General features: G+C 62.6%; 1 protein-coding gene across 4 annotated transcripts; it reads right to left on the reverse strand.

Moving 5' to 3' along the window:
• Positions 1 to 1,138: 1,138 nt before the first annotated feature.
• On the reverse strand, positions 1,139 to 12,998 carry SCARF2 (scavenger receptor class F member 2). Of its 4 annotated transcripts, none has more exons than XM_045041666.1 (11): positions 12,785 to 12,998; positions 7,825 to 7,883; positions 7,616 to 7,717; positions 6,904 to 7,423; positions 6,579 to 6,797; positions 6,307 to 6,435; positions 5,586 to 5,689; positions 5,385 to 5,502; positions 5,049 to 5,179; positions 3,682 to 3,903; positions 1,139 to 2,864 (listed from the first exon to the last, which is right to left on the reverse strand). In XM_045041666.1, exons 1-11 carry the CDS (start codon positions 12,952 to 12,954, stop codon positions 1,963 to 1,965), a joined length of 2,676 nt encoding a protein of 891 aa, XP_044897601.1. In that variant the 5' UTR covers positions 12,955 to 12,998; the 3' UTR covers positions 1,139 to 1,962. The 4 variants fall into 4 exon arrangements, with proteins under 4 accessions (XP_044897601.1, XP_044897602.1, XP_023097449.2 ...); XM_045041667.1 differs by having other exon boundaries at positions 5,049 to 5,164; positions 12,785 to 12,997; XM_023241681.2 differs by having other exon boundaries at positions 3,682 to 3,834; positions 12,785 to 12,994.
• Between the last annotated feature and the right edge of the window lie 1,965 nt (positions 12,999 to 14,963).

Raw genomic sequence — 14,963 nt, forward strand, 5'->3', positions numbered from 1 at the left:
CCACAGGGCCATGGCTGGGAGGGTGCCTGGCTGGCCAGAGGGAAGCCTGCATTCCACGTGCTGCCCGACCAGGCCGAATGCTGGGACTATGTCCATGCAAACCACATCAGATGTCCCGCCTGTGGCATGAGGCCATCTCCACTCAGGTGGCTGAGCCCCCATATGGGTCACTAAAGTTGACCTCAATGTGGTATCTGGCCAGAGGGCAGGAGACTTGCCAGGTGAGATCTCTGAGCTGCCAGCATTGGTCAGACCTCATGCCACACTGGGAGCTGCAGGGTGGGGTTGGGAGAAGATTGGAGAATCTTGACAGAATCTCCTGATCAAAAGAGCTGGGCATCACAATGAAAAGAGACCTGCTGGGCAGAGGCAGGGGGATGGGAGGAGCCAAGATGGACAGAGGCCAGTGGGTGCCATACAAAGGTAAGGGGTCTGTGGCCAAGGAAGGTCACCTGGGAGGCCTGCCTGAGGGCCAGAAGCAGTGAAGACATTGGGCGGGGGGGGGGGGGGGGGGGGGGGCGGCAAATGGTCACAGATAAAAGGCCAGGCCAGAGCAGGGACTGCCTGCGAGGCCAGCCAGGGCTCTGGGCCAGGCACGCTCCCTTCCCTCTCCCCCACCTCCCTCAGCCTGGTGGGGAGGGCGGGCGGGTGAGAGTTTCCGGCTGAGGACAAGGAGCCCATTGAGGCAGACAGCAGGGCTCTGTGCAGGGCCAGACCATCTTGTTTGTGCCTGGTGAGGCCCTGCTGGAGCTGTGCCTGTGGCCCACTGCCCCTGGCCCCAGCCTCTGACCTGTACCAGCCACACCAAACAGCTCGGTGCCCCCAAGTGTAACAGCACTGGCCACTGGGAGCAGCACAGGTCAGCCCCACGTACAAGCTCCCTGTAGCCAAGGGACTCCCAGGCTGCTAGTTGAGAATGGAGTGGCCCAAGGTGGGTGCCCAATAAACTTGATAAAGAAATGATGGGCGGATGGACACAACCCACATCCAGCTTAGCCCCTGGAGAGCCACACCTGGGCTTCCCGGTTCTGCTTAGGTAGAGGAGTCTTGTGGGTGAGTGCAGGCTAGAAAAGGTCATACAAATTCTCTGAGGAAGGAACCTTGCAGGAGGAAGGTTAGACAGGAAGCAGGCAAAGCACAGGAGAAAAAAAAGGCACTTTATTAAGAAAGCTTTGGCCAAGCCCCTGCCGGGAGGAGCCCATCCTGGGGCACCCGGATGGGGTGGGAGCAGCCCTGCCGGGGGCCTATAAATACATCTCCTCGGGCTACTGGAGTTGCCCTTCGGATTCCCGCGGCATGTGGGGTGGTGGGAGGCCATCAAAACCAGCTCGACAGCTGAGGGGCCGGGGCTAGGGAGGCTGGGGGCGCAGGGAGGGGAAGTGGGGGGCCAGGCCGGGCCCCGGGGACGCTGAGCCCTTTGGGGAGCAGAGACCAGCTCTCCTCCCCAGGCTCCAGACAGATGCCCTGAGGCCTGGCCAGGGAAGTAGCCCTCGGCTACGATCAAGGAAAAAGCCCTCCAGCCAGAGGCGCCAGGCCTTGGCCAATGAGGCAGTCGAGACAGAAATGCTTCTGGCCTCGACCAATGAGAAGGTAGCCCCGGCCGAGTGCACTCTGGGCCCGTAAGAGGTGATCTCCAGGCCGAACCCTCCTGTCTTCTACCTTTGAGACCCTGACTGGTCGGAGCCCTCGGCCAATGGGAAGGAAATCGCCAGCTAAGCCCCTGTCAGGCCTCGACCAATGGAATGGGACCTTCCCGCCCGAGAGCAGTGCTCCAATCCAGGAGCCGCCGCTGGAGCCTGAGCCAATGAGACCCAGCCTCCCGCCTGGCTGCTCCGGTACGAAGCCCCGGGAGGCCGCCGTGCCCGGGCCGCCGCGGGGCGCGCCGGGCTGGCGCATTACGCGGGGTGGCAAGCAGCGTTTCTAAGCCTGGGGAATCTGCGGGCACGGCCGGGCTGCCGCCTGCTACAGGGTGGGTGCGCCCGCCCTGCCCAGGTCGCCCGCCGCTTCCCGGCTCTTCTTGCGCGGCGGCTTCTGGATGGGGGTCTTCTTCCTGGGGGTGTCTGGCGCGGGCGCGCCGGCTGCCGGCTTCTCGGGCCCCGGGGCCTCCGGCGCGGGGGACGCGCGGGCAGGCGAGGCAGGCAGCACCGATCGTTTGGCCTTCTGCGGCGGCGCCGGCTTCTCTCGGGGACCCTGCGCGACCGTAGCCCCTTCGGCGCGGCCCAGGCTGCGAGTCTTGTCGCGCAGCTCCGCGGCCAGCATGGAGGCGACCTCGGGCGCTCCGCGCGGGGGACCGCCAGCGTCCGTGGGCTCTGAGAGGCCAGGGCCGCGGCCCCGCGCCCGAGCCCTAGGCGGGGAGGGGGAGGCGAGGGCAGGCCCCTCCTCCGCCAGCCCCGGGGGCCGAGGCGTCGGGTCACGGGCCCGGGGGCTGCTGGGCTCATCCGGCCGCGCCGACGTGTCGCTGGGCGTCCGTTTCCTCTTGGTGGGGCTGGGCGCAGCCTCGGGTCCCGAGAGTGGCGGAGAAGGCGCACCGGCAGCGGCGCCGTGCTTGCCGTGGATCCAGGACACCTTGGGCTTGGTGGCAGGGTCGGGTGGAGGCGGCTTCCTGCGCTCGGGAGATGGCGAAAGCGACAGGCCTCCAGCCTCGCCCCGGGCCCGGGCCGGCCGGGCCTCGCGCCGGGCCACGCGCGCATACAGCGCCCCGCCGGGCCCCTCCACGCTCGATGCCGACCGCTCGCTGTCAGAGGACGGGGGGAGGGGCGTCGCCTCCTCTGCGGAAGCCAGCGTGGTCACCAGCGCGGGGGATGACGCCAGTGCCTCCGAAGGGGCTGTGGGGGGCTCCGCGTCCCTGCTCTCCGTTGCGGTCTCTGACAAGGGAAGAAGAGCTGGCAGTCACGGCCTCCACAGAGAGCTGGGCTATCCAGCCTTCAAGCAAAACCCTGCCTTTCCTCCTCTTCCCCGCCCCAGCTGATGCTCAGTCGCCCTGGTATCCAGACATGCCTGGCGAAATCATAGCACCAACCACAAACTTCGTTCTGAGACCCAGGGTGTGAGGCCTGGTCCTGGGGGATGAAGGGCACATTCCTGAGGCTGAAGCCCCAACCTGGGCCTGGCCTTGCATCCCTTCCCACCACATCCCCAAACCCGAGTGGGAGGGGAAGTCAGATCATCAGATATGATTCTGGAACACCTGCTAGGTGATTCATTATTCCTCATAAAGAGATAAGGCATCTAAGGCTCAGAGAGGTTAGTTGCCTGCTCAAGGTCACCCAGGGGGATAGGAAAGGAGAGAGGCCAAGGCCACAGCTAGTCAAGCTCCTTCCAGGTGTTTGTGGGCCAAAGCTTCAGGCAAAAGGGTGCCCCCATATCCCATAGACCCCTGCTCCTATCTCCTCTGCCATCTTCTACCTAGGTCCAGAACCTTCTCTATGAACGGTCTCCCAAAGAAGTGAATCTGGGCTGTGGCTAGAGACAGAAGAGCCCACCCACCTCCCCAGACCCTACCCCAGTCCAGCGCTGAGCAGCACAGAACCCCTTTCTGCAGCCTCAGCTCTGTGTCCAACCCCTAGCTAGGAGTATCACCACGCCCTTCCTCCCGTGCTGCCTGTCCCTCAGAGCACAGAAACCTTTTCAGCTGAAACATTTCACTGGGCTGGAGGGAGGCCCAAGCAGGGCAGTGCTCACCTTCATGGGGTACACAGTACACAGGGCCTTCATCAGTGGTGTCAAAGGAAGAGAAGGAGGCCCGGGAGGACCATGATGGAGAGGGCTGCTCCAGCCCTGAGGATGGCTCCAGGAAGCTGCAGTTGAGTGTGTTATCCAGGTCGTGGTGGGCCACTGGGGAAGGAGGGAGGCACAGCTGCCAGGGGCCCTGCCCTGTTCCAGCCTGTGCCCTCACTAGCCCTCCTGCAACAAATGACAGAGTAACCAAGAACAGTCCTATCCTAAGACTGTGGGTAGAGCAGGCAATTCACCAGACAGAGTGACACTAGACCAAAACAAGATGGGAGAATGGGTAGAGGTGAACTAGTAAAAAGAAATAAGGGGAAACAACGTAGTCAAAGGTGCAGGGTTAGTGTGTGCTGCTAGGGAGCTGAACAAGGATGGGCTGAAGCATTGGAAAGAGAGGGCTGGAGAGAACACCTGGCTGGGACAGGCCATCAGGGCCTCCAAGCCATGTTTGGACCCTGCCCTGTAGGACCCAGAAAGACATGAGGTTTTTTGGGTTTTTTTTGTTTGTTTGTTTGTTTTGTTTTCCCAGCTCAAATGTGCAGTGGTGAGACCACCCTTTGGCTCAGCCCATTTCAGCAGACTGAACCCCCGGAGCCTAGCCCCAACAAGTGGGGGAATCTCAGAGGCCAGCTGGCCTATCTGCCTTTCACAGTTGAGATGTGGGGTCCAGCCCCACACCTGTGTCCACAGATCACACTCTGCTGAGTGGGCCAAGGGGTTTTCTCAGCTGTCTCCATCTTTATCTCCCTTCATCTTCAGAAACAAATAGCAAAAAGGGAGTCCACTCCTGGTGTGTCAGTGCAGACGGAGAGAGTCTGCACGTGGAGTCCTGACTTAGGGTTGAGAGTCGGGAGACCAGCCTGCCCACTTTCCAGGAAGGATCCAGAGCACTGCAGGGGATCTAGGTGGGCAGGGGGCGGGGGGGGGGGGGCGAGGAGTGCTCCCTGTGACAGGGCATTTCCATGCACAAGTTTCCCCTGCCCCAACCCCCGTTCACCTGCAGCTACCCACCAAGACTTCTAGTGCACTGCTACAGACTGTAGGGGTTCTGCCCACCGGCATGTCCACACACTCCAGATGCAATCACCATCACTCACCCAGACAGGGCCCAAACCTCCCACATTTGCCTGCACACCAAGGACTCCGTCCTTCCTCCCCGGGCTCGCCTACCTCAGGAGACCCTCTTTCCATCCCTCCCCAGCCCACCCACACCAACACTCAAGGCCCGCATTTCCTACACCGACTCCTTCACACCCATTTCCCAACAGCCTCCTGCATCGGGAAGTGTTCCTCCAGAGACCCCGTGCGGATATCCTTACCTACAACCTTCGGCAGCTTCTGCCTGCGGAGCGGGATCCGGGGCAGCTTCATGCTGATGCGGCTGAAGCGCCCGCACAGTCGCTGCGGCGCCTTTTTCCTCCCGAGCGTGAGCTCCCTGCGGGGGCGGGGCCTGAGTAAAGGGGTGGGGCGGGGCCTGGATGGGACAGTTTGATCTCTGCTGGAGCCCAGACACAGGAAGGGCGGGGCCTGAGCTAAAGATAGGCAGTGCCACACCCCCGGGCGGAGCAGGGGCCTGGAGCGGCCTAGGGAAGGGCGCGCAGTGCCACTAAGAGTTCGGCCTGAACCCGAGACAGCGGGACGACGTCGGGCCTCACCGGCGCGCCGGGTCCTTGCCGCGGCAAGCGCAGCAGCAGCCGAGCAGCGAGAGCAGCAGGCCGAGGAGCAGGGCAAGCAACGCGCCCGCGCCCATCACGCCCTTGCGCTGGTTGGTCTCTGTATGGGAGGGCACCGGGGTCAGCGTGGGTACCGGTACTCCTTGCGTCCCCCTCAATACGATGTCCCCCTCGACCACTCACCCAGGCGGCAGGCACCAGTGACCGGGTCGCACGAGTCCTCGTGGCAACTGCAGGCCTGGGCGCAGTCCACGCCATGGAGCCCAGGCGGACACGTCAGGTTACAGCTACGGGGACACGGGATCAGGGAGGGCCACAGCAGCCCCCCCACCCCGTGATGCCACCTGCCCTCGCCCCTGCCGCGAGCCAGCCCGGGTTCCAGAGCCAGGCTCTCTAGCTCTATTCTCTGGGGTTTGACGCCCACCACCACCGCCAGGCACACACTGAACGATCAATGTTTTGGATATGATACGTTGCACAACCAGCGGGATGGGGTCTGGGAGACAGGGCCTGTGGTCACCCAGACTCAGTGTCCACTTCTGGGGCTGACTCTTGGGTGGGTGAGAAGAGGGGCTGCCAGACCAGGCCCTTGGCTATAAGTGGAGGTCTCTGCTCTGTCTGCACCAGCTTGGGGGTCACCTCAGTCGTGCAGTCCTCAGGAGCCCACTGACCACAGGCCGAACTGGTTGCCAACCCCTTCTCTGAGCACCGGCTGCACACCAGAGCAGGAAATGGCCCCAAAGAGTCTGACAGGACTCCCTAGCTGCGGTAAGCGGATCTAGGCTGAAGGGCCTAGTCTAGTCGGGTCTCATTTAGTCGGTCACCATAGCAGCACCTGGGGTGTAGCTGGAGCCCTGTGAGGAGTACATATCCCCTAACCCCCTTTGGGTCCCTGGGCACTCACTGGGGCCCATGGACTCCGGGGCTGCACAGGCAACGCCCCGACTGGAAGTCGCAGTGGCCGCTGCCGCAATCGGCGCACACGAATGCACAGTCCTCGCCGTAAGTGCCATTGCTGCACTTGGTCTCGCACCTCGGAACGCGGGGAGAGGGAGTCAGTGGAAACGGAAGCAAACAAACCGAAAGCCCATAGTGCGCTCCGCGGAGAGCATTCGGGGATTGGCGGGGCTGGGGCTGCGTGCCTGGGATACGTTCGGGCATGGGCTGCTTGCTCACCGGTCGCCGATCCAGCCCGCGTTGCAGCGCGTGCACTTGCCGGTGACGTGGTTGCAGGCATGCCCGTCGCGGCACGGCGGGCAGCGGTGGCCGCAGCCCTCGCCGTAGAAGCCGGTGGCGCATGGCTGGTCACACTTGGTGCCGTTCCAGCCTGGCTCGCATGTCAGGCAGCGGCCCTCGGCCACCGTGCAAGGCTGCTGGCCCTTGCACTGGCCGCATCTGGGGAAGGGGCGGGAGGCTAGGCGGGGCCCAGAGCCACCTCACCCCGGTCCCCTTCGGCGCTCCGCCCCCCTCCTCCCCTCCCCAGCCCGGGGCCCGAGCTTACCGGCGGCGGCAGCCCAGGCCGTAGAAGCCGGCAGGGCACGGCTCCCGGCAGTACTTGCCACGGTAGCCCGGCTCGCAGGCGCACGTGCCGTCCACAGGGTGGCAGCGGCCGCGAAAGCATTGGCAGTAGCGCTCGCAGCGCGCGCCGAATGTACGCTCGCGGCACTGGCAGCGGCCGCTCTGTTGCTCGCACGGCGATGTGTTGCAGGCGCACTGATTGTTGCAGCTGCGGCCCCACCAGCCTGCGTGGCACAGGCACGCGCCCGTCTGTGGGTCGCAGCGCGACGTGGCGCTGCAGTAGCACGCGCTGGCGCACTGAGCGCCCCACCAGCCAGGCTCGCAGCGACACGCGCCGCTCCGCGGGTGGCACACGCCGTGTTGGCACTGGCACGCATGCTCGCAGCGTGCGCCCCAGCGCCGCGCGTGACACGTACACTGGCCTGTCACATCCTCGCACTGCCCATGCGGGTGGCAGATACACAGCTCCTTGCAGTCGGGGCCCCAGAACTGGCGCGGGCACTCTGCAGGAGCGGACGGAAAGGGTGTGAGGCCAGGATGCTCTCGAGGGAGCCCAGATCCAGCCAGAACCTACCCGCGTCCCGCCCTCCGCCTTTGGGGACCCTCCCCCCATGCTGGATCCCTTTCCCGGATCAGACCGCTCCCACTCACAGGCTCTGCCCCACTACCCAGCGCCCACCCGGATCCTAGCTCACTGGTGTCGCAGTTGGCACCGAAGTAGCCATGGCGGCAGCGGCACTCGCCAGGCCGCACGCACACCTCATTCTCCGAACACGTGGAGTTGCCTTCGCACACCGCTGCGGACAAAACGGGTCTCAGCTGCCGCGTGTGATGCCCCCACACTATCCCCTCTTCCTCTCCGTGCCCCCACCCCCTGCCCAGGTCCCCAGTGTGCCCCACTCACCGACCCCACACTCGTCCCCCTGCTGCTTCCAGCCGGTGCAGCACGTGGGCTCCTGAGAGCTGCAGGCAAAGAAAGAGCTCCTGAGCCTGAGCCCCAACCCCTGTCCTTGCTAGGGCTCCCCAGCAACATCCACCCTGCCCTGGGGAGGTGGTTATGGAGGCCTTGCCATAATCCAGGTACTGCTGTAGGTTCAGATTTCCAGCAAATAAGACACACACTCCAGCCCTGGGGAGCAGACAATGGGAGGCCGCAGAGGGCAGACCATCAAGAGATCTAACCTCCAAGAACTTCTCAGTCCCTTCTATAAAGGGTCTTCCCTCCCCTCCCCATTCCACCTAACTCCTCTGTGATCCACCCCCACTCCAACTAGGCCTGAGAAAAGAACCCCAGGTGTCCCAGAATGGGCTGGTGAGAGAGGTCCTTGAGTCTGGAGACCTGCTTAAAATGACATCACTGGAGGTGGGGGTCCGGCCAGATGGGTGTCAGAATCTAGCTGTGACCTGGACAGCTGGGACTGGTGGGGCCTGACAGGCACACCTGGATACCCGGTTGGTGTCCACTCGGTGGAGGGGCAGGGCACACCCTGGGAGTCCTCCATGACAACAAGGAAAGCAAAACAGTGAGGGCTCCAGAGCACCAGGGCAAGACTTGGAATGGAGGGAGGAGATATTAGAGCATCTACTTATGTGTTTTAAACATCTTATTGTAATTTTATTTGGTTTTACAAGGTACATGACGTTAGCTCAGTAGGAAGGAAATAACAGAACTGTTGCATTTCAGGATAGTACAGCCTCCCAAACCCCTGGGCACAAAAGTTTGGAGGCCCTGCCAGAGTGAAAGGTGCCACTCGAGAGGGCGAGTGGGGGTTCACAGGGGATGTGTCCACATTTGGGGAACAAAGGAGGCTGAGAAGGAATGGACACTCAGGCTGCAGGTTCGTGGGTCCCAGCAGACCTAGAACTTCACCCAGATCCTGAAGTCACAGAGCAGCCATTGCTATTTGAGAAAAGGAGTATGCCCCTTCAGGAGTCTGATCTAGAACCAGGATGTGGTGTTGGGAGGCAGTAAGGAGGAGGCGTGAGACCCTGGTGGGTGGGACCAGCTGGGAAGGGAAAGGCTGCAGGTGTCCATATCGTGCCCGTCAAAATGCCCCCTGTCCCTTCCCCAGCAGAGAACAATGCCACACCTGGGATGCCCCCCCCCCAAAACGGTTTGATTCTCCCTCAGTCCAAAGATGAGGAACCTTGGGAACAGGAATCATAAAATCCCAGACTGCAATGGATAGGCCCAGCTTATTTTCCACAAATGAAACTGGAAACCAGACCCAGAAACACAAAGCAGGCTTGGCTTTCCCGCACCCCTCACCAGGCTTTTCCACCCACCCAGCCTGGCCAAAGGATGCATACATGCCCATCTTCAGGGGAGAGCCAGGTCTGCCAGCCTATCACCCTCCTGCCTTTTCTGCCAGTTCTGAGCCCAGGTTTCTGGGTGGGGAGCCTCTGTAGGTGTCCCTTGTGTAGGCGGCCTTGCCAGCTGGCCAGCTGGGATGGTGATGGCCCTGGAAGCACTGACCACTTTCTGCCCTGGCCACATGGCTCTGTGACTAGGAGTCTGGTGTCAGGGCCACATTAAGCTGGATTTGATGCCTGTGTGACTTTGGGCACAGAACTTAACCTCTCTGACCTTCAGACTCCTTATTTATAGAAAGGGGCCCATGGATCTGGCTGGAGTATTCAGAAAGCACAAACTAAGAGCTCAGCCAAGGCTGTAGTCTGCTCTCCAGTCCATGCTGTGCAGGCTCCAGGAAGCCCCCTGAGTTCACCTAAGTTCACCCCCAGCATGGGAGGCACCCAGGTCCCACCCCAGCAGAGCTAACACCCTCTACCCCCAGCAAGGAGGGAGCCCCATGGGAATTCAGCAAGAGCATGAGGAGGAGCCTATGGGATAGCTGCTTTTCCTTCTGGGACAGGTTGGCAGACAAGACAGGTGGCAAGCCCACCCTCTCAAGAACTTACAAAACTGAGATGAGGAGAAAAATGGCCTGGTGCAGGGGACAGTTCCCACACTCAAACTGTAAGTTGGTGAGACCCTCAGGAGCCAGGCTGCAGGTCGGGCCAGGCCCCTTAGCAAGCACGCCTTGCTTCGGGCTGCCCCCTCTAGAGATCACAGTCACTGTAAACAAAACTGCCATGATTCAAACTGTGTGATCTTGAACCTGCAGCAAAGCACCCGTTTCAAAGAACTGAACTGCTTGCTCACTGTGCCAATGTCTGTCCTCATTCTCTCTCCAATCCAGCCTGGAGGCTCCTCTGCCCACCATCACCTGGAATCCCATACTTCCCTGCTTTCCACCTGCCCCGTGGACACCCCTCCTCTGGTTTCTGTCCCCCTCCTTGGCTCTGTCCTCACCTCTCCTCTGTCCACTCCCTCAGGATGCTCCCCTGGGTCACATCTAGATGAGGCACTGCAAATGCTCAGAGCCCTCTCTCTAGTGGGGCCCACCTCCCCAGACTGAACTCCTAGCCTCCCCCCAGAGGAGCCTTCCCTATCTCAGGTAGCTCCATCCTTGCAGGTGGGGAGGCTGAAACCCCAGAGCACCCACTCTGTGGTGACTGAGACTCCACTCACAGCACACACCTGATTCATAGGGAACCATGCCGCTCTCTTCTCCAAACTGGATCTAAGAAGGGATGAGCCACTTCTCCCTGCTCTGCCCAAGCCTTGTGAGAGCCCACCTCGCTCTCCCTGGTTTCTCCTGGATGACTTCCTAACCGGTTCTCCCTTTTACCCGCCTAAGTAAGCCCTGTTCATCTGCCACCTGGCAGCTGAACATGGTCAGATCCCACCCCTCCTGGGTGTAAAGCCCCTGGGGGTTCTCGTGTCCCTCAGAGAAAAAGACCCACTGTGGCCTGCCCATCCTCATTCTTCCTCCACTTCTCCTCCACCATCCTCCTCCCAGGCTCTGCCCCGCCCCCATGGCTCTTTTCTGTACAACAAGCCCTTTGCACTTAGAGCCTTGCCCCAGGCACTGCAGGGCTCCACCTCCTCTCCTGCAAACCTCTGACTACTCATCACCTCCCCGTGGGTCTCCCCAGATCACCCTAAAGAATACAGCGCTCCCCAACTGAACACTTCCTACCCAGCACTTGCTAAATATCAGATGACTTTCTGTAAGTCTCCTCCACTGCGAGGACAGTGACATTTGTCCTGGCCGCTGTATCGCTGCTCCAATCACAGTAGGTGCATGGGATTTTACTGGCTGCCCATCCGCTCCCCTCTTCAGGTTCTCCTGCCTCTGGGGAAAAGGAACCGCGGGTGGGAGCCTTGGACGGGTATTGAAAGAGATGGCCCAGACCGAGTGGACAGTGCCCAGAGTGGCCGTCCTTCCCACTAACCAGCTCCACACAAAATCCGTCTTCCCCTCTCCACCCCATGAGGGGCACACCACCACTAACCCCATTTGACAGGGTCAGAGTCGTCAGGCTCAGAGAGGTTAAGCGATTTGTTCCCAGTCCACACAGGTGGGGAGATGTGGCATCTGGCTCCGAAATTCAACTCCGGGCTCTGGGCTACTGAAACAGGCCGCCTCATGGGGAGGCGTCCAGGCAACCGGACATGGAGCGAAGGGCTCAGGCTCCCGACAGCTTGAGCCTGCCACCGGATCCCCCAGCACGGAGCCCCATCGGGGAAGGAGGACTGAGGCGGAGAGACAAGGCCGTCAGCGATCGCGCCCTCCCCCTCTCCAGGCACGGCCCCGCCCGCCACTGCCACTGCATTCCTGGGGCCGGGGAGGCCCGGGAGGCGGCGGCGGCGGCGGCGTCGATGTGAAGCAGATGGCGGGCCAGGCCGGCCCCCGCCCCGGAGGCGGGGCTCACAGTGGGGAGGGGTCTGTGCGCCGCGGGATCCGAGCTCGGAAACCCCGCGCGGCCCCCTTGCAGCCCCTTGTCTGCGGCGACTGCCAAGCCCCCGGACGCGGCCTCCCATAGCCCTGCGGCTCAGGGCCCCCCGACGGAACCCAGACCGGAGTCCCGAGGCCGCCTCTCCAGCTTCCCACCCGCGCGGCGCCCCCCAACTTGCACCAAGGCACCCCCATACGCCAGCTCCTTCATCCCGAGAGCGGAGTTGTTCTTGACCTCGCTGTGGCCCCTGACCGGCCGACCAAGTCCTCTGACCTCTGCGCCCACTCCTAGCGTCTGTCCTCAGCTCTTTTCCCTCCGCGCAAGATCTTCGGCCCGCCACTTTTCCGCGGGGCCTGCCCATTGCCTGTCCCACGCTGGCTTCCCCAACCGACACCTCGTGGCGTCCCGTCTGCGCGGCCCTTCCGCGCACCCAGAATCCCCACCGGGATTTCCACATCTTTCCGACCGTGGTGCACGTCATTGTCTTTTTGAATCCCGCTTCTGGTCCACTCTGAGCGCAGGCTCCTCAGTGCGAGCTCCATCACCATCCTCCTCCCACCCGCGCCTGCCTCTAAGATACAAATCTGTCCTTCCGAGTCCTGCCAGCCTCAAGATGCGTCGGCTCCCACCTCTCAGGAGCGCTGCTCCATCTCCACTCGACCCTCACCCTCCCTCCCGCCTCGAGCCACACTCGTGCCCGGGGCCTTTGCACTTTGCACATACTCTTCCATCTGCTTGGAATGCCCTTCCCCGACTTCTCCCTATGGCCTTCACAACCCGGCCCAAGGGTTCCTTTTTCAAGGTCTGAAATCTCAGACACCGTCCGTCACCCTTCGGGGCGCCTACTGCACTCCGTTCTCCCATCGGCTGACTTCTCGTCTGGGGTATCCTCGGATGCACCGTTGTGGCCCGGTGCCCAGGCTCGGCCTGGAAAGGAGTCTGCGTCGGCGAGGGCGGCGAAAAGGTCTAGAGCGTTTAGCTTAGGAAGGTCCCGGGTGCCCCCTCCCCTCGGCCCCTAGCGTCCCCCTCGACCCCCTCCCCCAGCCAGGCCGGGCTCCTACCCGGGAGCACGGCACACGTTGCGGCCGCGCGGGTTCAGCTCCTGGGACGCCGCGGGGCCGGGCAGCAGCCAGAGCAGCAGCAGCAGCAGCGGTGGCAGCAGCGGCGACGGCGGCCCCCCGGCTCCCCGGCGCCGCGCCGGCCCGGCCCCCCGGGGCCCTGCGCCCTCCATGCGGCGCGGGGCAGGCGCGGGGCGGGCGCGGGTGCGGCCGCAGCGAGAGCGGCCGGAAGCGGAGTGCGCGGCCGGGCGGGGGGCGGCAGGAGGGGCGCCGGGCCGGGCAGGAAATTCCACATCGGCTCCCTGATCCCGGGCCAGCCGCGGCCGGCCAGGCGGCAGCGCCCGCCCCGCGCGCCAGACCCCACCCTCCGGCCGCGCCGCCGCCCCTCCGCGCGGCCCCCGCCCCCACGCGGCCGCTAGCAAACTTGGGGGCGAACTTGGAGGAGGCCCGCGGAACTTTGAAAGAGGGAGGGGCCAGCGCGGGGGAGGGGGGGGGCGCCCAAGGAATCCCCTGTCCGCGAGCCTTTCCGCTCCCTCTCCAACCACGCACCAGAGAAGCTGCCCCTGCGCGTTCAATGCGCAGCCAGGCCCGGGGTGGGAAAGGGGGTGGGGATGAGGACGCAACTCACGGAAGCTCCCTCGGCCCCCAGGACCTCGGAACCAGCCGGGGGAGGGCGGCCCAAAGAGTGCCCGGGTCAAGGCCGCAAGCCGGCCTCTGCTCCCCGACGCAAAGACCTTGTAGAGCTGGGTTGTTCTGTCGGCTCCTTCTGCTCACTTCGTGCAAACTTTGCAGAGGACACCCGAACAGGATGCTTGAGGCCTATGGGTCAACTCGGTCTGGACTTGAGGCCTGGGCAACGGGTGTCTTCGTAGGTACGGACTGCACACGTACCCGGACGGTAGCATGGCCCAAGAGTGGGCTCGGATAGAAGGTGGAGGTAAATGCAGGTGGGGGCAAAGGCAGAGGGAGGAGACGGGAGTATTCCAGGACTGAGACCCTGTAATCCGTCCAGGGGTGAAAGGTGAGCCTGGTTGAAGAATTCTAGTTGAGAAGGCTATTGGATCACCAGCGGAAAACTCCAAAAGATGGAGTCAAGGGTGGAGGCCTGGGGGTTCCTGCATCAGGAAGAATGGGGGTGACAGTATAGAACGGAGCAGGGGCAGTTGGGTGGAGGGGGTGAGTTGAGAGGAACAGGGCCTAGGGGGACAGGGAGGAAGAGGAAATCTGGGCCCAGGAAGCAGAGGGGTGGCCAGTGCTCTGGGGCACAGACCCAATCCCAGGACCCATGGAACAGGAAAGGTAGACAGGCCTGGGGGTGGAACAAAAGGGGGCATCCTGGTCCCAGCAAAGATGAGCTTGTCTTTTGCAGACTTGGGAGTTGGTGGGAGGACCTGTGCAGGAGGGGGCACCTGTCTTCTCTTGAAGAGCAGGCTGAATACAGACTCCCTGAGGAGGGAGAGGCAGTGTCCTTCCTCACTTATGTGGAGGTGATCCGAGTAGAAGGTGGCCCAAAGGAGGGACTTGGAAACATGGCCATTGGAAGGCCCGAGACTGTGGGCATCACCAGGCTGGCTGGAAGGGAGACCTGTCCAGGGGAGGTCAGAGGAGGGTGAGATGGGAAGAGCAGGGTAGGGAGCTTCAGGGGTTGGGGCCCTTCCCTCAGCCTTGCTGGTGAAGGAGGGAAGCCAGAGGCAGGTGAGCTGGGGGGAAGGGGAAGGGGAGGGGGAGGGGAAGTTGCACCCCTGAGATCACAAACACTTCTTGGAGACGAGTAAACAGGCTGGCCACTTGTGGGCAGCTCCGCCTGGGCACGGCCCTGACCTCAGCAGCACCCTCCCAGTGCTGGGGCCCTTCCCATGGAGGCCCCTGTAGCCTGCCAGCAACAGAGGCCAAAAGAGGCCCATGTGGCTGCAGGGTCTGCCCAGCAGCTTGTGGTAGCCCAGCTCCTGGCTTTAGAGGCACAGGCCCCAGGGCTTTGGGCACTCACCCCAGCTGGGCTGAGTTCATGTACAGATATCTCAAACTCCATCCTCTTCTTTCCCTTCCCTCAGAACTGCTTGCCACCCCCAAATTCCCACCTCTGGGAAGGGCACCAGCTGGATGATGCCCCCAATCCATGCCATCAGCAAGACTTCATGAATGTTTCAAATCTCTACCCACCCATCAGTGTATCACCCAGAAG

The sequence above is a fragment of the Felis catus genome, chromosome D3 (genome assembly GCF_018350175.1).
Source record: "Felis catus isolate Fca126 chromosome D3, F.catus_Fca126_mat1.0, whole genome shotgun sequence".
Classification (NCBI taxonomy): domain Eukaryota; kingdom Metazoa; phylum Chordata; class Mammalia; order Carnivora; family Felidae; genus Felis; species Felis catus.